At 34.9% G+C, this 17,801-nt stretch overlaps 1 protein-coding gene across 1 annotated transcript; it reads left to right on the top strand.

The window, feature by feature from the left end:
* Nucleotides 1-423: 423 nt before the first annotated feature.
* LOC119189301 (ankyrin repeat and zinc finger domain-containing protein 1-like) lies at nt 424-3,504 on the top strand. The gene is made up of 5 exons (XM_037438490.1): nt 424-735; nt 1,115-1,275; nt 1,638-1,779; nt 2,120-2,272; nt 3,337-3,504. The coding sequence occupies exons 1-5, from the start codon at nt 424-426 to the stop codon at nt 3,475-3,477; spliced, it is 909 nt and encodes a 302-aa protein (XP_037294387.1). The 3' UTR covers nt 3,478-3,504.
* Nucleotides 3,505-17,801: the final 14,297 nt, after the last annotated feature.

The following is a 17,801-nucleotide window of genomic DNA, read 5'->3' as shown; positions in this document are numbered from 1 at the left end:
TGACATTTTCACAGGTTTATTGACTTTTTTTTTTGTAGGGCGTTAAAAGTGTTTTAACTGCATCTGATGAATTGAGTGTCGCAGATACACAGTATTTCAAAAAAGGATGCAATGCCTTAATATTAATTGAATGTTAGGCTATTCCATTTTATATAACGCACCTTTAGAACTAAAGTGACCTAATTCAAAAAATATTTTGTGGGAAACAAATAAAAAGATTTCAAAACAATGCAGAAGAGTGAATTTAATGGTGTCAAAGTGAGAATCTCTGTTTCTATTCTATAATTTTGTCTTTTTCGTCATTGGGTTATAGAGCATGTTTGGGAAGGTCGTTTTTATCCAATTTAGAAAAAATATAAATTTTGAGTTTGGTCCTTTGGTTCTAAAGGTGCGATAAATAAAAAGAAATATAAATAATAAAAAATGTATTTCAGAGAACGCGCACGTCGCGAATTGCCAATACAAGTAACGTCGAGTGAAGACGAAGGTCCATGTTTTATCGACTCCGAAACACCAGTCGGTTGGATCAAGGCTCTGTCGGAACAGTCCAATGGAATAACTAACTCCAGAAAGGATTTGATCAACGATTGTGCTGTGAGTGATCATGTGGTTACTTCAGAAGGTTCAGAGAGTGAAAGAAGTTATACAGGAGGTAAAAGGAAGAAGAAAAAGAAAAAGATAAGAGGAAAGATGACGAGAAACCAGTTAAAAGGGACCACAGAAGATTCGGCTAATGTTAAAAGGTAGGGCTTTGTAACTATTTGTCTTTCACCAATGTGAGTATGAAAGAGGAAAGATCCTTCCGAAGATATTAATAAATATTTACATATTTTGGCGGTAGTTGCAAATTAATTAGTACAATATCGAATCGCTGACAAAAAACATGTGACAGCACTGTCTCAAAAACTCACTTTTGTACATGTTATACTGCGTAGTTCCATTTTGCAACAATAGATGGCGTCGTTTTGTAATGTTTAACCATTAGTTTACGGCTTACACTATTATGTGCGATATAATAATGGGTTTGCAAAACTTTGACACAACTAATTGCCCTACCACATATTGTTTGGGGAATAAAGTTTCATTTAATTTCCCTTTATTATTTTGGTTTTAGATGTGGAAAGAAATATCGGGCAAGGAGCTGAATTCATTAGAAACCATTATAGAGTCGTGGGAGGGTTCAGATTTCGAGACGGCTTGCAACACCCAGGATCCGGTTGATGGCAACACAGCTCTGCACAAAGCTGCCATCGCAGCCAAGCCCGACATGGTGACGTAAGTTGGAGCATTTTTTTAAATAATAGGAAACTACAAGAACTAAAAGTTTAGTGCTTATAATCGTATCTTCGGTGAGATTAGGGCACAATTAGATGTTTTGTAAATTTGCACTTGAAATTTGAACCTTTTTGCTTGGAGTCATATCGTGTTTATTTTAATTCTGCCTATATTCATCTTAATTTTTGCCTTATAAATTCAAAAGATAAAATAATGCTTTTAGGCGTATTGGCATACTTAACTCATTTTAATTTTTAACAATTGTGCCCTTGTCTCGCTCATCTGAAAAGCAATTTTCCCTACTGTGAGAAGTTAGTTTATACCTTTGATATTGATGTTCATTTAAAATAAATAATTTGAAGACAAATCCTGAGTTGTGGCGGCGACCCTTGCATCAAGAACCACCTTCTGCAAACGCCGTACGCGGCCGCACCGCACCACGACACGCGCATAGCATTCAGACTCTTCCAGGGACAGTATCCTGACAAATATAACTACGCTAAGGTGAGAATCAGGCAAGCCAAGACGGCAGTATGTATTATGAAATAAAGCTATCTGAGCTAAGAGTGTTAAAAATACATTGAGGTGAAATTCGTATATCTGTTCCAATTCGAATTTTAGCCCTAAGAGGGGCAGCTTGGATATTTTAATTACGTTGAATATAGGTTTAAAATTATAGGTTCAGCTGCTTCAATTGTGTGAATAGGAAGCCTTAGTCTCGTATCAAACCTGCATTAGTAATTAGACTTTGTGAAACAATGGGAATAATTTTTATTTGGCTGATTTTAGTCAATTTGTCCTAAATGGTAATATTTTTAGTATTAACTCGTAATTTTTTTTATAGTCCCAAATTCCTGGTCCAATAACTCCAGAGCTGCTCGAACAAGAGAAAGAGAAGAAGGCTCAACAGAAACGCGCGAAACGACAGCGAGAGAAAGAGAAGCAGGTGGAGAAAATTAAAACGAATAAATTTTTACAACTCACTGATGATCAAAAGGTTTGTATAAACTTTAGTTATAGTTTTGGTTGGAAAATGGGGGAAATCTTGAAAGTAATTTATCCAAATCGCTTTCTGGGGTGATTTTGTATAATTTTAATACGGGAAGAAGAAATTCAGATTTCAGATCGTAAAAAAAATTCTCTTATGACTTCTAACCATATTACAGCTAGAATTAGGAATAGTATTATCAGTTTGGTAAATCGGGATAAAAGAATATCGTGGTATTGAACTGAACTGACTTTATAATATTATGAACGTAATATGGTAGAATTTATAGTATTCGTAAATTGTATTAAGCGACATCTATTGGTGGGAATAAAAAAAACTTATTTCCGTTAGTGAAAATATAAATAATGTCAAGGCGAATGACAAAATGTTTATTCAATTCGATATGGTCAGTTTTTTTATTTGAAAGCCTTGAATCGTATAATTTCTACAGGTTTTTGTGCTGTGTAATACTTTAACATTGCTGGTCGAGCGTTAAGTGATATTTTGTACAAAAAAAGATAGGAAAATCAAGTCTATATTCCGTTACATCCTACGATGAAAATATAGATGAAAGTATCTTTACCCTGCCCGTAAATGTATTATTCTCTATAATTAACATTTTTTGCTTGCGGCTAGCTCACATACACCTTTTTACACTAAAGCCATCTTTTGAATAAAAGTGAAATCACAAATAGCGAAGTTTATAGTCAACCCACTCTACGCCTAGCGACATCTATCTTACTTCTTCCTAAACATAATATTGTGCGAAAAATGCGAAGATTTGTGAAAATATTTGGATGTTTGTTAGAAATGAACACAGATCCAGCCGAACCGATTTGGATGGAAATTGGCACACAGTTAGACCATGTACTCGTTTATATATAGACTAGTGCATACTTTTTATATCTGTAAGTAGCTTCAATGGGAAATAATGTTTTTTTTAAATGGAGGGCGCTATCGTCTTACAGGGTTTTACGACTTTTGTGGCGGGAAAGGCTTTTAACGCAGGCGTAATTGCTGGCAACACGTATTCCAGCATTAAGTAATTTACCATCAATATGTTTGCTTCACAGGTGAAGTCTCTCGAACCTCGATGTTTCCTCTGCGGGGGCAGTCTGCCCAAAGTGCCGTTTGAGTATGAAAGCTACAGGTTCTGCACGGTGCGGTGTTTGCAGAACCACAGGAACATCCGGCCCTTGCACATGAGCGCGTGATTTGTATAAATACAGATATTGATAGGGCTTTTGTGTTTTATTTTCCTGCTACAGTAAAGGGAGAGCCATTATTTTCTTTAAGCATAAGACCATTCAATTTGTCATCCTGATTGCAACCATGCCGCCTCTAGGCCGTTGTTGCGTCTATGTCGCGGCTTATACGGCCTACTGGCAAATTCGGCACTGATTTTTAGTGGCTGGAGATTTTTTTTTGACAAAGTTAATTATGCTCAACCCTTTTATTCGCAAAGGGATAGCTAGAAACACAACTAGTACAACTTTTCGCTACATATATCCGTCATCAGTTTTGATAGAGGGGTTGCTTATCGCCATATTGGCTACCAGACACCGAGCTAATACTGAACTGAGAAAATATCCGTTTATTCAGCCTGAGATCGAATACCAGTATTTAGCAAGGCAGTCTAATGCTATGCAATTACTGAGGCAGAAAATGACATCGAAGTAATAGGAGTATAGGGTACATCGTAATTATGATGACTAATTAATGTATAAGTCAGGGTAAATGTTTTGAGTTCTCGACCCTGGCGGTTCCCTTACGACTGTGTCGCCTTTTCTAAGCGTCCAGGCGGTTGTAAAGTCGGTACTGATAATATTACAGACAACACTAGTAGAAAAAACCTTTTTATAAAGGAACATGCCCTATGGCTGTAGTTTTACTACTTATTATATTATATAATATGTCAACACAAAAGTTACAGCAACGTAGAATTTTTTAGGTATGAAAATCAAAGTTAATAAACAGCCAATATGAGTATTTTTCATATAAAGAATAAATTAAAATGTTTTATTCATCACGTTGGCGAACATAGTTGGACTTATGATAAGTCAAAGTACATGAGAATATTTAATTATTACTTAAATAAAGTCGCTTATAACTAAAGATGTTTTATATTGGACAAAAATAAAATATAAGATTTTAAAACGCAAAGGTATGCATTTATTGGTCAGTTACATACATCATCATAATCAATTGTGTTATGTTTTATTGTATTCAAATTATGTTTTGATCGATGTTATAGGGCCTTGTTACAATGGTGTTCCTAAGGTCGAAAGAACAAACATCTCAGCCATTGGTATTTTAAAATATTATCACCGACTGTAAACTTTAGTAACACTATATGAATTACAAAACTAGATATTTTGCGTCGTATTCAGTATAACTTAGTAGCAACAATACCGGGTACTTATAATAATCACCAATGTGAATATTGTAGCCAGTGTAACTACTAGAAATAATAATACTTAACATCTCATGTCTCAGGATGGTGAGCGCAGTGGAATACCAAACAATACTTTATAATTTAAGGTATTGGATGGTGTTTCTACTGTTTATGGGCGGTCGTATCGCTTACCATCAGGCGAACGGCAAGCTCGTCTCGTCATTCAAAGCAATAAAAATAAAAAATATAAATGCCGTTTAAGGATATGGTGTCAGATAATGACATGCCTCAAACAGTCGAAAATACCAATGCATAGCGAGGTAAGTTTATTATACGTTGGCTTACACCTTCAAGGTTGCAGACATACTGATACCAAGATTCATAAAGGAATATAAACATAAACGACACATCTTCAAACTGTGCGTGTGTAATTGCACCCGACTTGTTATCTATTGAAAAGTTATTAAAAATCTACACAGGTAAAATTTTTGAAATGGGCCAGTAAGTACACTTATCTAGCATAACCACTGTAGCTATAAAAAACTTCAGACTGTTCATCGTTTTTAAGCATATTAGAATCTGTTTAGATACATTTATGCCAATTGGTTCGAAATTAGGAATAATTTATGCACTCGGTGTAGATCCAGTAAATGTGGCGATCGTTGAGGGACTGAAAATTCTTTTGGAATTTGGTCGACATTACATTTATAAAGTTAATGTTTACATATACATTTTTGCCTGAGCTCTACGTAGCGTAAATACATACTTACCACAAGTAAATTTATTTAACTGAGCTAAAGACCGCTACCAAACCACGTACATTTTTAAACCAGTGTTACGTGTCGCCGTTGAATTTAGCGATGTTTACGTCGCACTTCTAATTAGGTCACAGAGCTGATAACTAGAAAGCTACTCTGCTAAAGGTGAAATGCACTTGCTGCTAACGAGTACTGCTTTAGGGGCGACATCTTATTAATTCAGTTAATTGGTTTATTGTTATTTGGACATTCAATTAGTGGCAATCTATAGCGATGTAATTAATTCACCGCTTAGTAGCCTTAGAACGCAATATCCTATCAAATGAATGCATAGGTTTTCAAACTTGTTTCGTAGTGCCCTCTTTTACAATCAATTATTTTCTAGCGTCAAAAATATTTTATTTTAAACAACATTCTTTTGAGATTAAACTTATTTTACTAATATTATAAATGTGAAAGCGTGTTCGTTTGATTGTTACGCCTTCACGGCTCAACTACTGAATGGATGTAGCTGAAATTAGGCATGAAGATAATTTGGACCTGTAGAAACGACTCCTCTGAAAGCCTTCACCGGCCATTGGGGGATGTTATCGTCAACTTTGAGAATGACTGGTTAAGGCTATGCTATTAAGATTTATCTATAGCATGGATAGGTCAGGTTGACGAAGACAGTAACACAATGTCATAGAAAACTAACGTGAAATATTGCTTCCGTTTCGCAACCCACGTATAACAAAAGTAGCTATTTGCTAAAATAGAATCGTTTTCACAAACAAATAGGGCTACATTGTCAACCATCGCTCGCTTTAATTGTATAGGAAGACATCGTAAGGAAACATACATAGTTGAAAATTTTCCGTATGATTTTCGAAGGCATATGGCCTGACAAACTGTACTAGGTCAGCGTGATAGACAAAGACCTTTTCAGTAGCATAGGAAGCTCGTGTATCCTAGTGGGACTGTATTTAATATAGAGTAAGTATTATTATTACATTAAAATTAAAAGTTAGGTATACTGTAAACTGCCAAATGTTTTTTTATTCGGACACTGCAAAGTAACTTTTCTAACTTTAATGGTTGGTGCATTGCAATTCCACTAAAATGTTTATTCTTACCCAGACGAGCATCCCGCTTATTTCTGTATTTAGTTTAAAACCGCCGATGGGTGAGTTAAATCGTGACTTGCTGTAATTTTTTTTTTCATTCAGGCAAAGGTACATTTGACCAGACGGTAATTACAGGTTGGTCCAAATATAATGTTGTTGAGAAATGTTGCGCTTCTGGACAGCCGCCAGAATAATGCCGGCGTGACTTACTGCACCCACACTGGCTGGTCTTAGAAGTCGAATGTGATTTAATTTTTTTTATTATAGTAGAGGTGCAAAACTAGCTAGTATGTCTTATCAAGGTACTTACTGTAAAAATCATGATGGCCCGTTTTATTCCGGTTTTCTTCTGGTGGTTGTTTTTTATAAACATAGATATACATCTCCCGTACCCCATAGGGTAAGCAGAGAGGCAATCAGTGCATCCATATTTGGTCTTTATCGCTATATCCGGCAGAAATTGAAATCCCGGGCAACAAATTTTTTTCTATGAACTATAATCTATGAATTTGGTGTGAATATTCTGCAGTTGTACATTGTACACATTACAATCACACGTTACTTAAATGACATCATATTAGGACATATGTTACTTAAATGACATCATATTTGAGTAAAGCAATAAAATTATTACAATATTTATAATCATATAGATAATTATTTCACAGATGAGTGTTATAAATTATGTTTCTTCTGTTAAGGAATTGTAGCATGAATATGTTTGTAAAATTGAAAGGGATAATCTTGTATAATGTAAACATGGGTCTTTTGAACAAAAAGGTAAAATCTTGAGTAACTTATTTGGGTAAGTCGTGTTTTTTTTACAGCAGAAGGTAAACAGGCGTACCAAAAGGCTTACCTCATAAAGCTAGCTATGAAAATGACTACGTCCGTAGATATTTTTGTCAAGGAACAGGATTTGTGATCAGAAGGATCATATTCGCTTAAAGATATTTTTTTTATAATATAGATACGGGAATGTGACTCCAATACATTTGCTGGTAAGTGTAATAGGGTCCAGATAGTGTGTGGAGTAACAAGAGAATTTAATCACGTTTACGGATTATATTGGCTCTTTTTGACCTTTGGGTATTATCACTAACCTTACAAATTAACAGTACTAGCTAAATATATTTATTATTTTCATAGACAAAATTTAACAGAGTTTGGTTCTATCATGTTATAGTTTTTTTTTGTACAGACCCTGTAGTTTACATCGGTGGAAAACAATGAACGGTATACTGGATTCCTCCGGCTTAGCGGCTGCTGGGGCCTGGAGGAAAGTAAAATAGGAAAAAAGGGGGGGGGGAGTGGGGCCTCAATGAACAACTAAGAGGTATACACACTGCACTATGTGCCTAGGGCCGCGCCAAATGTCCCTCCATGCATGGGCGTGCATTTGGTGTAAGGTCCAAGCGCACAAGGACTACCTCGGGGGGACCATGTTACAGTTGATATTTGTGAGTGACTCGGAGGCGTAGATTACGAACACGGTACGATTTCCATTCTGAGATCTCGAGTTCGAATCTCGGGTCGGGCATACTAATATTTTTTTCCAGAAACAGCGCGAAGTCTGAAATTTGGCACAAATGTCGACGCTCGCCCATTATCACACAATACAGTAGAAAATGGGTGCCTAAGTTGCACCTCTACCTACCCCTAAGGGGATATAAGGTGTATATGTTTTTTATTAAAATACCAATGACGCGATGAACAGACCGTCAAAGGCGGCTAATAAAATCATACGTTATTACGATTTTATTGTTAACGCACTATATGACTTTAAATAATTAAGAGTTGCGTTTGATAGTCAATTAAGTCCATGTGATGTCATAATTCATTTCTTAAACATATCTTAAAACTAAAAAGAAACCATAAAACTTCAATGTTTTAAACGTGAAACCGATTAAAAAACAGCAAAGTATTTACTGTTCACTTTATTGATCTAAGTTTTCGCCCGATTGGCACTCACTGTTCGGAAGCCAACTCCGAGGAGAGGTTGAAAGGAATTCTTCCATTTTTATTTCACTAATGAACACCTAGAAAGTCCACCTTTTAAAAGAAAGTTTATTAATTCTATTCACGCGCGGCTTGGGACATACGTAATTGATTTTATTTTTAAGCATTGCGTTTAAATGAAGAGTATTAAAAGCCTCTTTCTTTTCAAAATTGATTTGGATTTTCCTCTGAATAACTATTAGTGACTATGTAAATGATTAACCATATTGATATGTCATTAATTATGTTTTGTACATATTTAACTATGACGGCCTCGAAAGCGTGGTTGTATTGTGGAACAACTTTTTTGCTGAGTTCTCAGGTTCGCTCCCCGGTCGGGTAAAGTAATATTGGGTTAGTCTACTCAATAGCCAGAGTTTAGAACTGTGCTCCGCAAATAGAATGGTTCCTAACGTAGCTCTCTAGCTTTTCTTTAAAGCTGGGCATGTAACACTTCTGCCTATCCTTGTAAAAGGAAAAGGGCGTGATGCATGTAAATTCTGTTTTTTTTTTTTTTATTTATTATAAACAATATTATTTTTTCGTAACAAACTATAGTATCTTTGATAGGCACAAAATTTTGAAATTCAGAAAAACGTGCCTTTAATAATAATTATCTAGGACCACTAGACAATTATATTGTTGACGAATTTTTGACATGCACACACTTCTGCTTATCCGTTTACTAGTGTGTGTGATGATTTATGTTACTTGTCATAGTTTTTGCACATATTTACTTTCCTACTCTAGCTCAGAGTGATTACTCATTTGCAAGAATCAGCCATTATTATACAACATACACATTCTTGACTCCTGCGTAATTCTTTATCTAAAATATTTAGCTATTGTCTTCCCAATCAGTAGTCACAGTATTCAATAGGGGTCTATTCGAGCACGCTCTACAAAACTTCGAACTCTATCATTAGTAGTTCCATAATTTTCAATTTAAATTTTGATATGTATCACAATGTTCTAAAGTTTAAAATTGAATGGAGCACGTTGCCGGTTGAAGGTGCGTTTCGGTGCAATGCACACGGACTCGGCAGTCGCGCGCCTACCGACTGTGGTTCCGGTGGGGTCGATCACCAACGCCGTGTGTGCGTGCCTTTACGTATTCGGAATTTGACTCGAGAGCGCGTAGTACGTATTGTTTCGCGCCAAAACATTTGCAAATTTGACATTTGTTTATGGACTTTTTATTTTGTTTTTATTGACAAATTATTTTTGTGAACAAAAACTTTTTTGTGATGTGATGTGATTGGATTTATTATTGTTTATTTAAAAATATAAACAATGTGTTTTGAGTTTCTTTAGCCGGTTAAAATTTAAAAAAAGAATCGAAGATGAATGCGCAAATGGACATGTTTATAATTTTATTCGCGCTTATAATTTCTACAACGGAGATCGGTAAGTAATGAAATAGAAAAAAATTGCACGCCAAAATGAAATAATAGTAAAAATTACGAAACCGTGAAATTATGATAATATAAATTTTAATTGCTATACTTTAAGAGCATTGAACTTTTTCGTACGTAATAGAAGTATAAAATTCTATAATTATTTTATGTAGGTATCTTTGTTTTTTTTTTAAGTTCCTTTGTACTTAGCCCCCAAGGTATTAGTAATACTTCGATAATTTAACTTATTAATTTCGTCTTAGCCGTATTAACCGAGGAAATTTAATAGGGTCCTCGACAACAATTATCAAATTACACTTAATTAGACTGCTCAACACCGCTGAAATTAATCCTCTTTCGTAGCGTATCAGGGGTAATACATATCGGTGTTCAATATATTATATACCGTATAGGTATAGCATAAAGGATATAATGGTACTGTAGAGAATATTTTATTAGTAGACTTAGGTACTAGGTTGGTCACAGCATAAAGGTTGCTCGGGTAAGCTAATGCTACGTAGTATGTATATTGAATTTGAATTTAATCGAAAACATAATAGATGATAGCAAGGAAATGTACGTGCTCTTCATGCATATTTTAGATATGATATTGATATTGTTTAATTATAATAAAGATAAAAAATATTATGAATCATAAAAATAATTTATTTACTGTTAAAAAAAAATTGTTTCTAAATTGTTTAGTGATACTATTTGCCTACAAAAAATTGTAAAATCATAAATAATGTTTTTAGTTTTAATTATGAACACAGGGTACTGAAATCAACCTTAAGTAAAATGAGGTCTTTATAGAGTTCATTTAGATTATTCCCTTAATGTTTTAAGCATAAAGCACGCCTCAACCGCAGAGCATTTATTTTTAAACGAGCACACAATACACATATTTACATGTGTTTGGTAAGTAACATTAAATTAACCGATGCCGTAACCGCACGGTCTCTGGTCATGCAGGCCGATACACTCTCTTTAATCTAGAATCATCAGAAAGTTTGCATACGAAAGGCCTGATAAAATAGACAAAGATATTTAGGTCCAATGTTGGCTCCATTGTTTGGACTTTGGGTTTAGTTTATCCGTGATTTTGGATTAAAGTGGAGGTAAATGGGGATAAATATGCTTGATATGACGCGCAACGCTGTCAACTTGTTGCTGATGTTATACTGAGTTGCTCAACTTGTAGAAGCATCTTTGAAATAAAATTTATGGTTTTTATCGCGGTTATTTATATTATTATTTTTCTCCCGACGTTTCGAAGACTGCAGCCTTCTTGGGGTGGACTGAGGTTTTGGTCATTTAAAACGTCAAAGTTACAATGTCTACCTACATTCTCTAATTATACAATTTTAAATAATCGTATAATAATAAAATCTGTAAATAATTTATTTCAATGTCTAACATTCGCGTAAATATGAAATAATAATTATTTTGTTGAAGCAGCTGTCAGTTTCATTGTAGTGTAGTGTTTCTTGAGAAAAAGTCGAGAGCATCTGTGCGAAGCCTTATTTATTCTATGGCTTAGTGATGGGCGTTGAATTTAGGCACGAGTGGTGATAAAGTTATTAGTTTTGTTGCATCACTGGCGAAGAACGATGTAGAGGCCTGGCATAGTGACTAACTTCGGACTGGTCAAGTCATAGCGGTCGTAGCTCTGATAAAATTGCTTTGTTTAGAGCCTGTTCATAAGTTTCAAGTATTTATTTGACATTTAAACAGCATATTTAGATAGTAAGCATCTTATTACCATTTATTTGGGAGCATAGGTTTGTGCAAATTTTGTATTAGATCGGCTTATATATTTACGTGACGGGTAGCATTTACTCCTAAGTTTTGATACAGGCCTTTAAAGTCGTATTAATAGTAAATGGTTTGAGCAATAAGTAACGACAAACTGACCCCTCGATAAAAAGAGACAAAACATATGTGCGGCTAATGCAAGTCTTATTTCTGTAGGCATTATAACAAATATAGAAACTGACACCTCGATAAAAAGAGACAAAACATATGTGCGGCTAATGCAAGTCTCATTTCTGTAGGCATTTCTCATTTGTTGCCGCGTGCTCGCTTTGTCTTTATCACATTTTATTGCCAAAATTCACGTGACAAGTGCATATGGACGCACACTTTACTCGTACTACGGTATACTTACTCTATGACAACGTGAATAAGTATTTGGTAAAGTTTTCTTTAATAAAGCAACGTTTAAGACAAAATAATATTATGCAAAAGTTGGGGTATCGTTTTGCTATTGAAAACAAGTATTCGGAATATTTTATCGATACTTAAAAATTTGCCTGCTTTTCCATAAACTTTTACAGCAACTTTAACGTTTTTATTTTTTGTTTTTCTTTTGTATTACGTCTAGAATGGCAGACATAAAATACTTATTAAGTACAAAGCTGGTATAAATCATTTAGAAATAGGAAACTAATAATTTAGATGAGGCAGTATATTTTGTTTTCCAAAATGTTTACGTATCAAATAATCAATAATTAAATTCAGAATATAAAAAAAAGTAAATAAACACCACACAATTTAATCAAAGTACATCGACTCCAAGTAGACAAAAAAATGCATTCACGAATAAGCTTTCCAAAATTCCGTGCTAACCGATGTCTGATGAGACAGGGAGGATGTTCTAAAGTGCGCTTGTCACGAAAAAGAAAGAGTGCCCAGAAAGCGAAAAAGGTGTGTGCCGTACTGAAGCCACTACGCCTCCATTGTCTAAACGCCGGGGACGGATTTGCCGTGTGTAACGGGTACCAGGACCACCCATATTTGTCATATGTAGAGTTTGATTAATTTAGAGTACTTCTAAAAATATTCCTCCTTTAATTTAATTTTAAATATACGCCGAAATTTTATAGTTCATTCGAGTACCGACTTTTCAACTCAATCCATTATAAAAAAAACAACATAATCTCGGTAATAACGTAAAGTAAAATTGAATTTCACATTTTTAATTTACTCATTGGGGCCAATTATTGTGGATATCGATAATTATAATAATTCGTTCCGGATCATTTGTGATTTGTGAACCAAAGATCCCCGTTGTGTTGATACCCATGACTTGGAATCTAATATAAAATCAGAATGTATAAGTAGGGTTAGACATTTCATTTATAAATGTAAGTAGTGTATAATATTTATTTTTATGTGACTTATGCTATTTCTTTCCGTACCCAAATAGTCGTATTTGCCCTTATATTTACCTCGACGTAATTATCTACCGTTTTTATGGAACACCAGTATCATTATTACCTTACTATTATTAATCACATATTACAAAAACTGATATAAATTATACCGTAATTTCAACTCGACTATAGGTATTCAAAGTAACTATTCGCAAAATTGTTAAACGGTAATATTAGCAGGCTTTAAAAATCTAATATATTTGTGTGTGATTGAATTTACCTCGCCTCACTCGGTACAAGTTTCTTGTCCAAAAGCATCTAAAAACAAGTGTGACACTGCCCGGAACTCCGAAGTGACTAAGTTGGACTGCCCGTTTTGCATTTAAACAGTTAGTGACGCTGCTTTTGTCTCTTGTTTAATTTTGACAACGAATGATGTAATTAGGTTTTGAGATATTTTAACCCATGTTGTAGGCAAAGGCGTCGCAGTTCTAAATATGATAGTAATCCTTACATGAAACTTACGATATTTGACTTCTAACAAATATTATAAATGCGAAAGTATTTTAAAAATGATTGTACGTTTGGATGTTTGTTAGAAGAAAACGTAGAAATAGCTAAACGGATTTGATTGAAATTTGGCATACGGATAAAACATGTCCTAGATTAACACACAGGCTACTTTTTATTCCGGTAATTTGCTTTCATAGGAAATAATGGAATTTGTAACTAATTTGTTTAAACAGATAACACTGGTGTCGTAAACATGATGCTATTATCGCTACAGTGTTTTAGAAATTTTTACGGCAGGAAAGGCTTCTTACGCGGGAAACGACGCGAGCAAAACCTAGTATTCTATAAATATCATAAATACGATGATATATTAAATATTTTTAGTCTACCACTATGATTTGGACGATATTAGATACACAGATTGTCTCTTGCGTAAATACGTAGATTTGATAAAGTTAAGATTTAATAACCCTGGAACGCAAAGCACCATACACAATATCTAATGAAACCATTGTATTCCCAACCTACAATCCTAAACCTTCCCTGTAATCCTGTAACATGAAGCCAGGAATAATCCAATCATTAACATACTAGTATGTATAAACTTATATGTTGATAAGTTACCTGCAATTCTAGACAACCATAGGCAAAGATTCTAAGCTAGACTATGTTACAAAGAGTTAAAGTTTGACCGTTTCGATGTAGACGAAAAACTTTAGAATATATAATACAATTTTGAAAATTCTTTCCGGAGACCCATGGTGATATTTATAATAGATAATGTGGTAACAGGACACTATGTACACTCAACGTCTGTCTTCTGTCTATCTTCACCCTGTTGTGACCTATTTCGGCCATATCGCACGTAGAGAGGCTAACAACCTAGAGAAACTAGTTGTGACGGGAAAGGTCGAGGGCAAAAAATCTAGAGGTCAAAAACCGAAGAGATGGTCGGACCAGATCTCCGAACAGCTGGAGATTCCCATCAGCACCGCCCTTCATCAGGCGACGGATCGTATCAACTGGAAACAGTTTTCGAAACGCAGAAGGAAAAATCCTCAGTAATGGGGGAACGATTAAGAAGAAAAAGAAGAATCCCTGAGTGCTTCCCAATTTGTACCCTGAGAAGATTTTACCTCAAACAGAGTCATGAGTATATCTTGAAAATTTGAAGTTAAATCGCTCCCGAAATAAATTCTGATTCCGTACCGTTACTCTTAGGGCTCAGCGCGATTATAAACATTGGTTCGTATTTGTTTAATGCACATTGTTCTCCGATAATCATCTTAATGTAGGCGGAATAAAGAAAGCCATTATAGAATAATGTTTGTAATTTTACATTGCAACATGTGAAGATAGGTATCTGTATTTTGCAATATTTAAGTTAGATTGCCTTTAAATTGCAGCGGGGTTAGGTCAGCTTCAATAGTCGTGCCCAGTTGGCCTTAGATTCTCGGAAATATTGCAGTGAAAATGACGATTTTTTGTTACATTGAATGACGAGACGAGCTTGCCGTTCGCCTGATGGTCAGCGATACGACCGCCCATAAACACTAGAAACACCCAACACCTTGAATTACAAAGTATTGTTTGGTATTCCATTGCGGTCGTCATCCTGAGACATGAGGTATTAAGTCTTTTATGTTCAGTAGTTATACTGGCTATAATGTCAGATAACTTTATATTATGTGGTGAAGACTTGTAACAAAAATCGTTTCGCTTGAAAATATCGCCTAACTCGTGCCCGTATAGTTTAAAATTCTTTAATGAAATACCTTTGATGTTGCGTATAGTACGCTCGAGATTGCGGCAGGTAAAATATCCGACGTTGCCATTTGAGATCAATACATAATATTTTGTTTGGTATTGCGAGTTATATAATAGATACCTAATATATTCTACTTCGATAGCTTGACTGCTTTGGTGGCGTAGTTGTAATGGTACACGGTACGAGTACGACGAGTCCTGGGTTCGAATCCCGAGTCAGGCCAAAGATAATTGTGACTGGGCTTTTCCATCATAAACACTACTCAGTTACAGCTCGGAGTCAGAAAGTTTGCGGTGTGATATTCCTGTGCCTCGAAAAGCACGTAAAGCCGTTGGTCCTGCGTCTAATCCCTCACCGAACTATGAGATTGAAGGAACAGAAAGTGCACCTGTGTATTGCGTACACACTTGTGCACTATATCTTCTGCGTACCTGGCTGATCTCCGCAGAGATTGGTCGTGGTGGCCGAAAATTCGGCTTGGAGGAGTCTCACTCATATTCTACTTAATAATATTATTGGCGATTGTCGGAGAAAGTAATCTGTCTTCAATATTATATTTGAGCTATTAATTACAATTAAGTGAAATAAGTGGTAGTTATTAAGAATGAAGGTTAAGTGTAGGTGTTTAGATAGTAGTTTTACTAGTAGAGGAGGTCTGTTCCTTACAGTAGGACGATATAGAGGCGCATTTTGATATTGCTTTACTACATAAAACCTCATACTCGTCTTCACCTTTGCTGACATTGTGCCAAAAATCATTCATTAATGAATATTTTCACCAAAAATCGTGGTTTTAGATTTCTGATTTTATGATCATTTGGTAGTTTAATGCGAATATGGCGTGCGCGTGAGGGTATTCCTGACTGAAAGTATGATTTTGCCGATGCAACGAATTCTCTTAGAGTGGTAGTAGTGGAATTAGGGCGCATAATATTATTAGAAACATACACTATTTTATTTTACATCTACGGCTCAAGTAATTTATTGTAAAGTGTTATTTCCAACTAAATAAGTATGTGGTTTCATTTAGTAACGCAATGTCAAAATGAACCTATATAGTAAAGTCCTGATATTGTTTTTTAGATGTATACTAAAGCACTGAGAATAAATTACATTACGTGTCCTAAATGTTATACAAATGATTTCTAAGCTAGACGGTCTAGTCTGAACATATGTTTCGATTTCAGATCGTCAGCGAACACGTAATTTGAAATAATGCTGGCTATGCCCATTGTTATTTTTCCAAATGATTTCAATTAGTACTTATAATTATCGAAGATGGGTGACAATAGTGTCTCACATAGGGTGATGGGGAGCGCGAGGTTCCGCTATTTGATACGTACTTCGCCCCACCCCCCCTAGGCCCACGGTAATGTTAGAATGCTAATATGGCATCGGCATGAGCACATTTATTTACAAATTTGAACACGTCCTAACGATGTCTCGTATTGTCGCATCAGCGTTACATTTTTATGTTTCAGATATATGTGGTAACATATTAATATAATAATACCTTGTAGAAAGGAGGTCTAATTAAAATAAATATAAAATAAATTTCCTTTAATCGAAGAGGTTAGCACAATACAAATGTATATACGAATGTAGTAAGCCTTTCTGTCATACCGTTTATACACTGCAATTTCTCCAAAGCTCTAAACAAATTACGTTTGCCTGAAATAGGGAAAATAATAGAACACAGACTTCTCTTTTGATGCTTAAATACGCTTCCATAAGACCAACGAGGCCTTATACAATAAAAAAATAATCTTGAGCAATTTAAAAAAAGAATATTAACACTTAAATTATGGATTACATTATACGTCAAAATCACACACGATGAGAAAATAAACGTTCCAATTTTAAAAGTCAGTGGATAGCCTTAAGCATCCGTGGCGCAAAGGCCGGCGACTCACAAAAAGTCAATATCATTGAAAAATGGTATTGTAAATGTCATAACAAAAATCTTATCGAGTTTTTCTTACCGCGTAAATGATTTCTCTTTGATTCTCTTTGATAAGCTATCGTTCTGCATCGGTGAGCGATCACGTTTATTCAAATAATTGTTTTGTTTGAGTTTATTCGAACAGTCTAGAACTTGTTACGTGTTCGGATAGAGATGAATAATATTTTAGTAACGGGAATATTGGAATAAGTTGTTCATGATAATGAATTGTATTCTATAATTTACCTATTATGAGACCTATTAGCATTTAACTGTGTATATAGTGTGTGCTATCAGTTATCTAGTATTGCTGCCAAACAGCAGTCCGCAAACAGTGTTATGTTTAATATAGGTTTTTGTAGGTAGTGGTATTCACTAACCATCCAATATCCAATATCCACGTTTGTCGTCCTTCGAACCTGTACTAAACTTTAATATTAAATAATGATTTTAAATCCATAATCTCTGATACATCAGGAACTATATTATATGTTTTTACGTGTGCC

This window comes from Manduca sexta, chromosome 14, assembly GCF_014839805.1.
Source record: "Manduca sexta isolate Smith_Timp_Sample1 chromosome 14, JHU_Msex_v1.0, whole genome shotgun sequence".
Taxonomy (NCBI): Eukaryota; Metazoa; Arthropoda; class Insecta; order Lepidoptera; family Sphingidae; genus Manduca; species Manduca sexta.
Note: the sequence above shows the minus strand (reverse complement) of the source record. Positions and strands in the feature narration are given on the sequence as shown.

Coding starts and splice junctions, on each gene's coding strand:
- LOC119189301 (XM_037438490.1), top strand. CDS start 424: ATGTATTTCAGAGAACGCGCACGTCGCGAATTGCCAATACAAGTAACG. Junction 736..1,114: donor CCACAGAAGATTCGGCTAAT/GTTAAAAGGTAG, acceptor TTTTGGTTTTAG/ATGTGGAAAGAAATATCGGG. Junction 1,276..1,637: donor GCCAAGCCCGACATGGTGAC/GTAAGTTGGAGC, acceptor AATAATTTGAAG/ACAAATCCTGAGTTGTGGCG.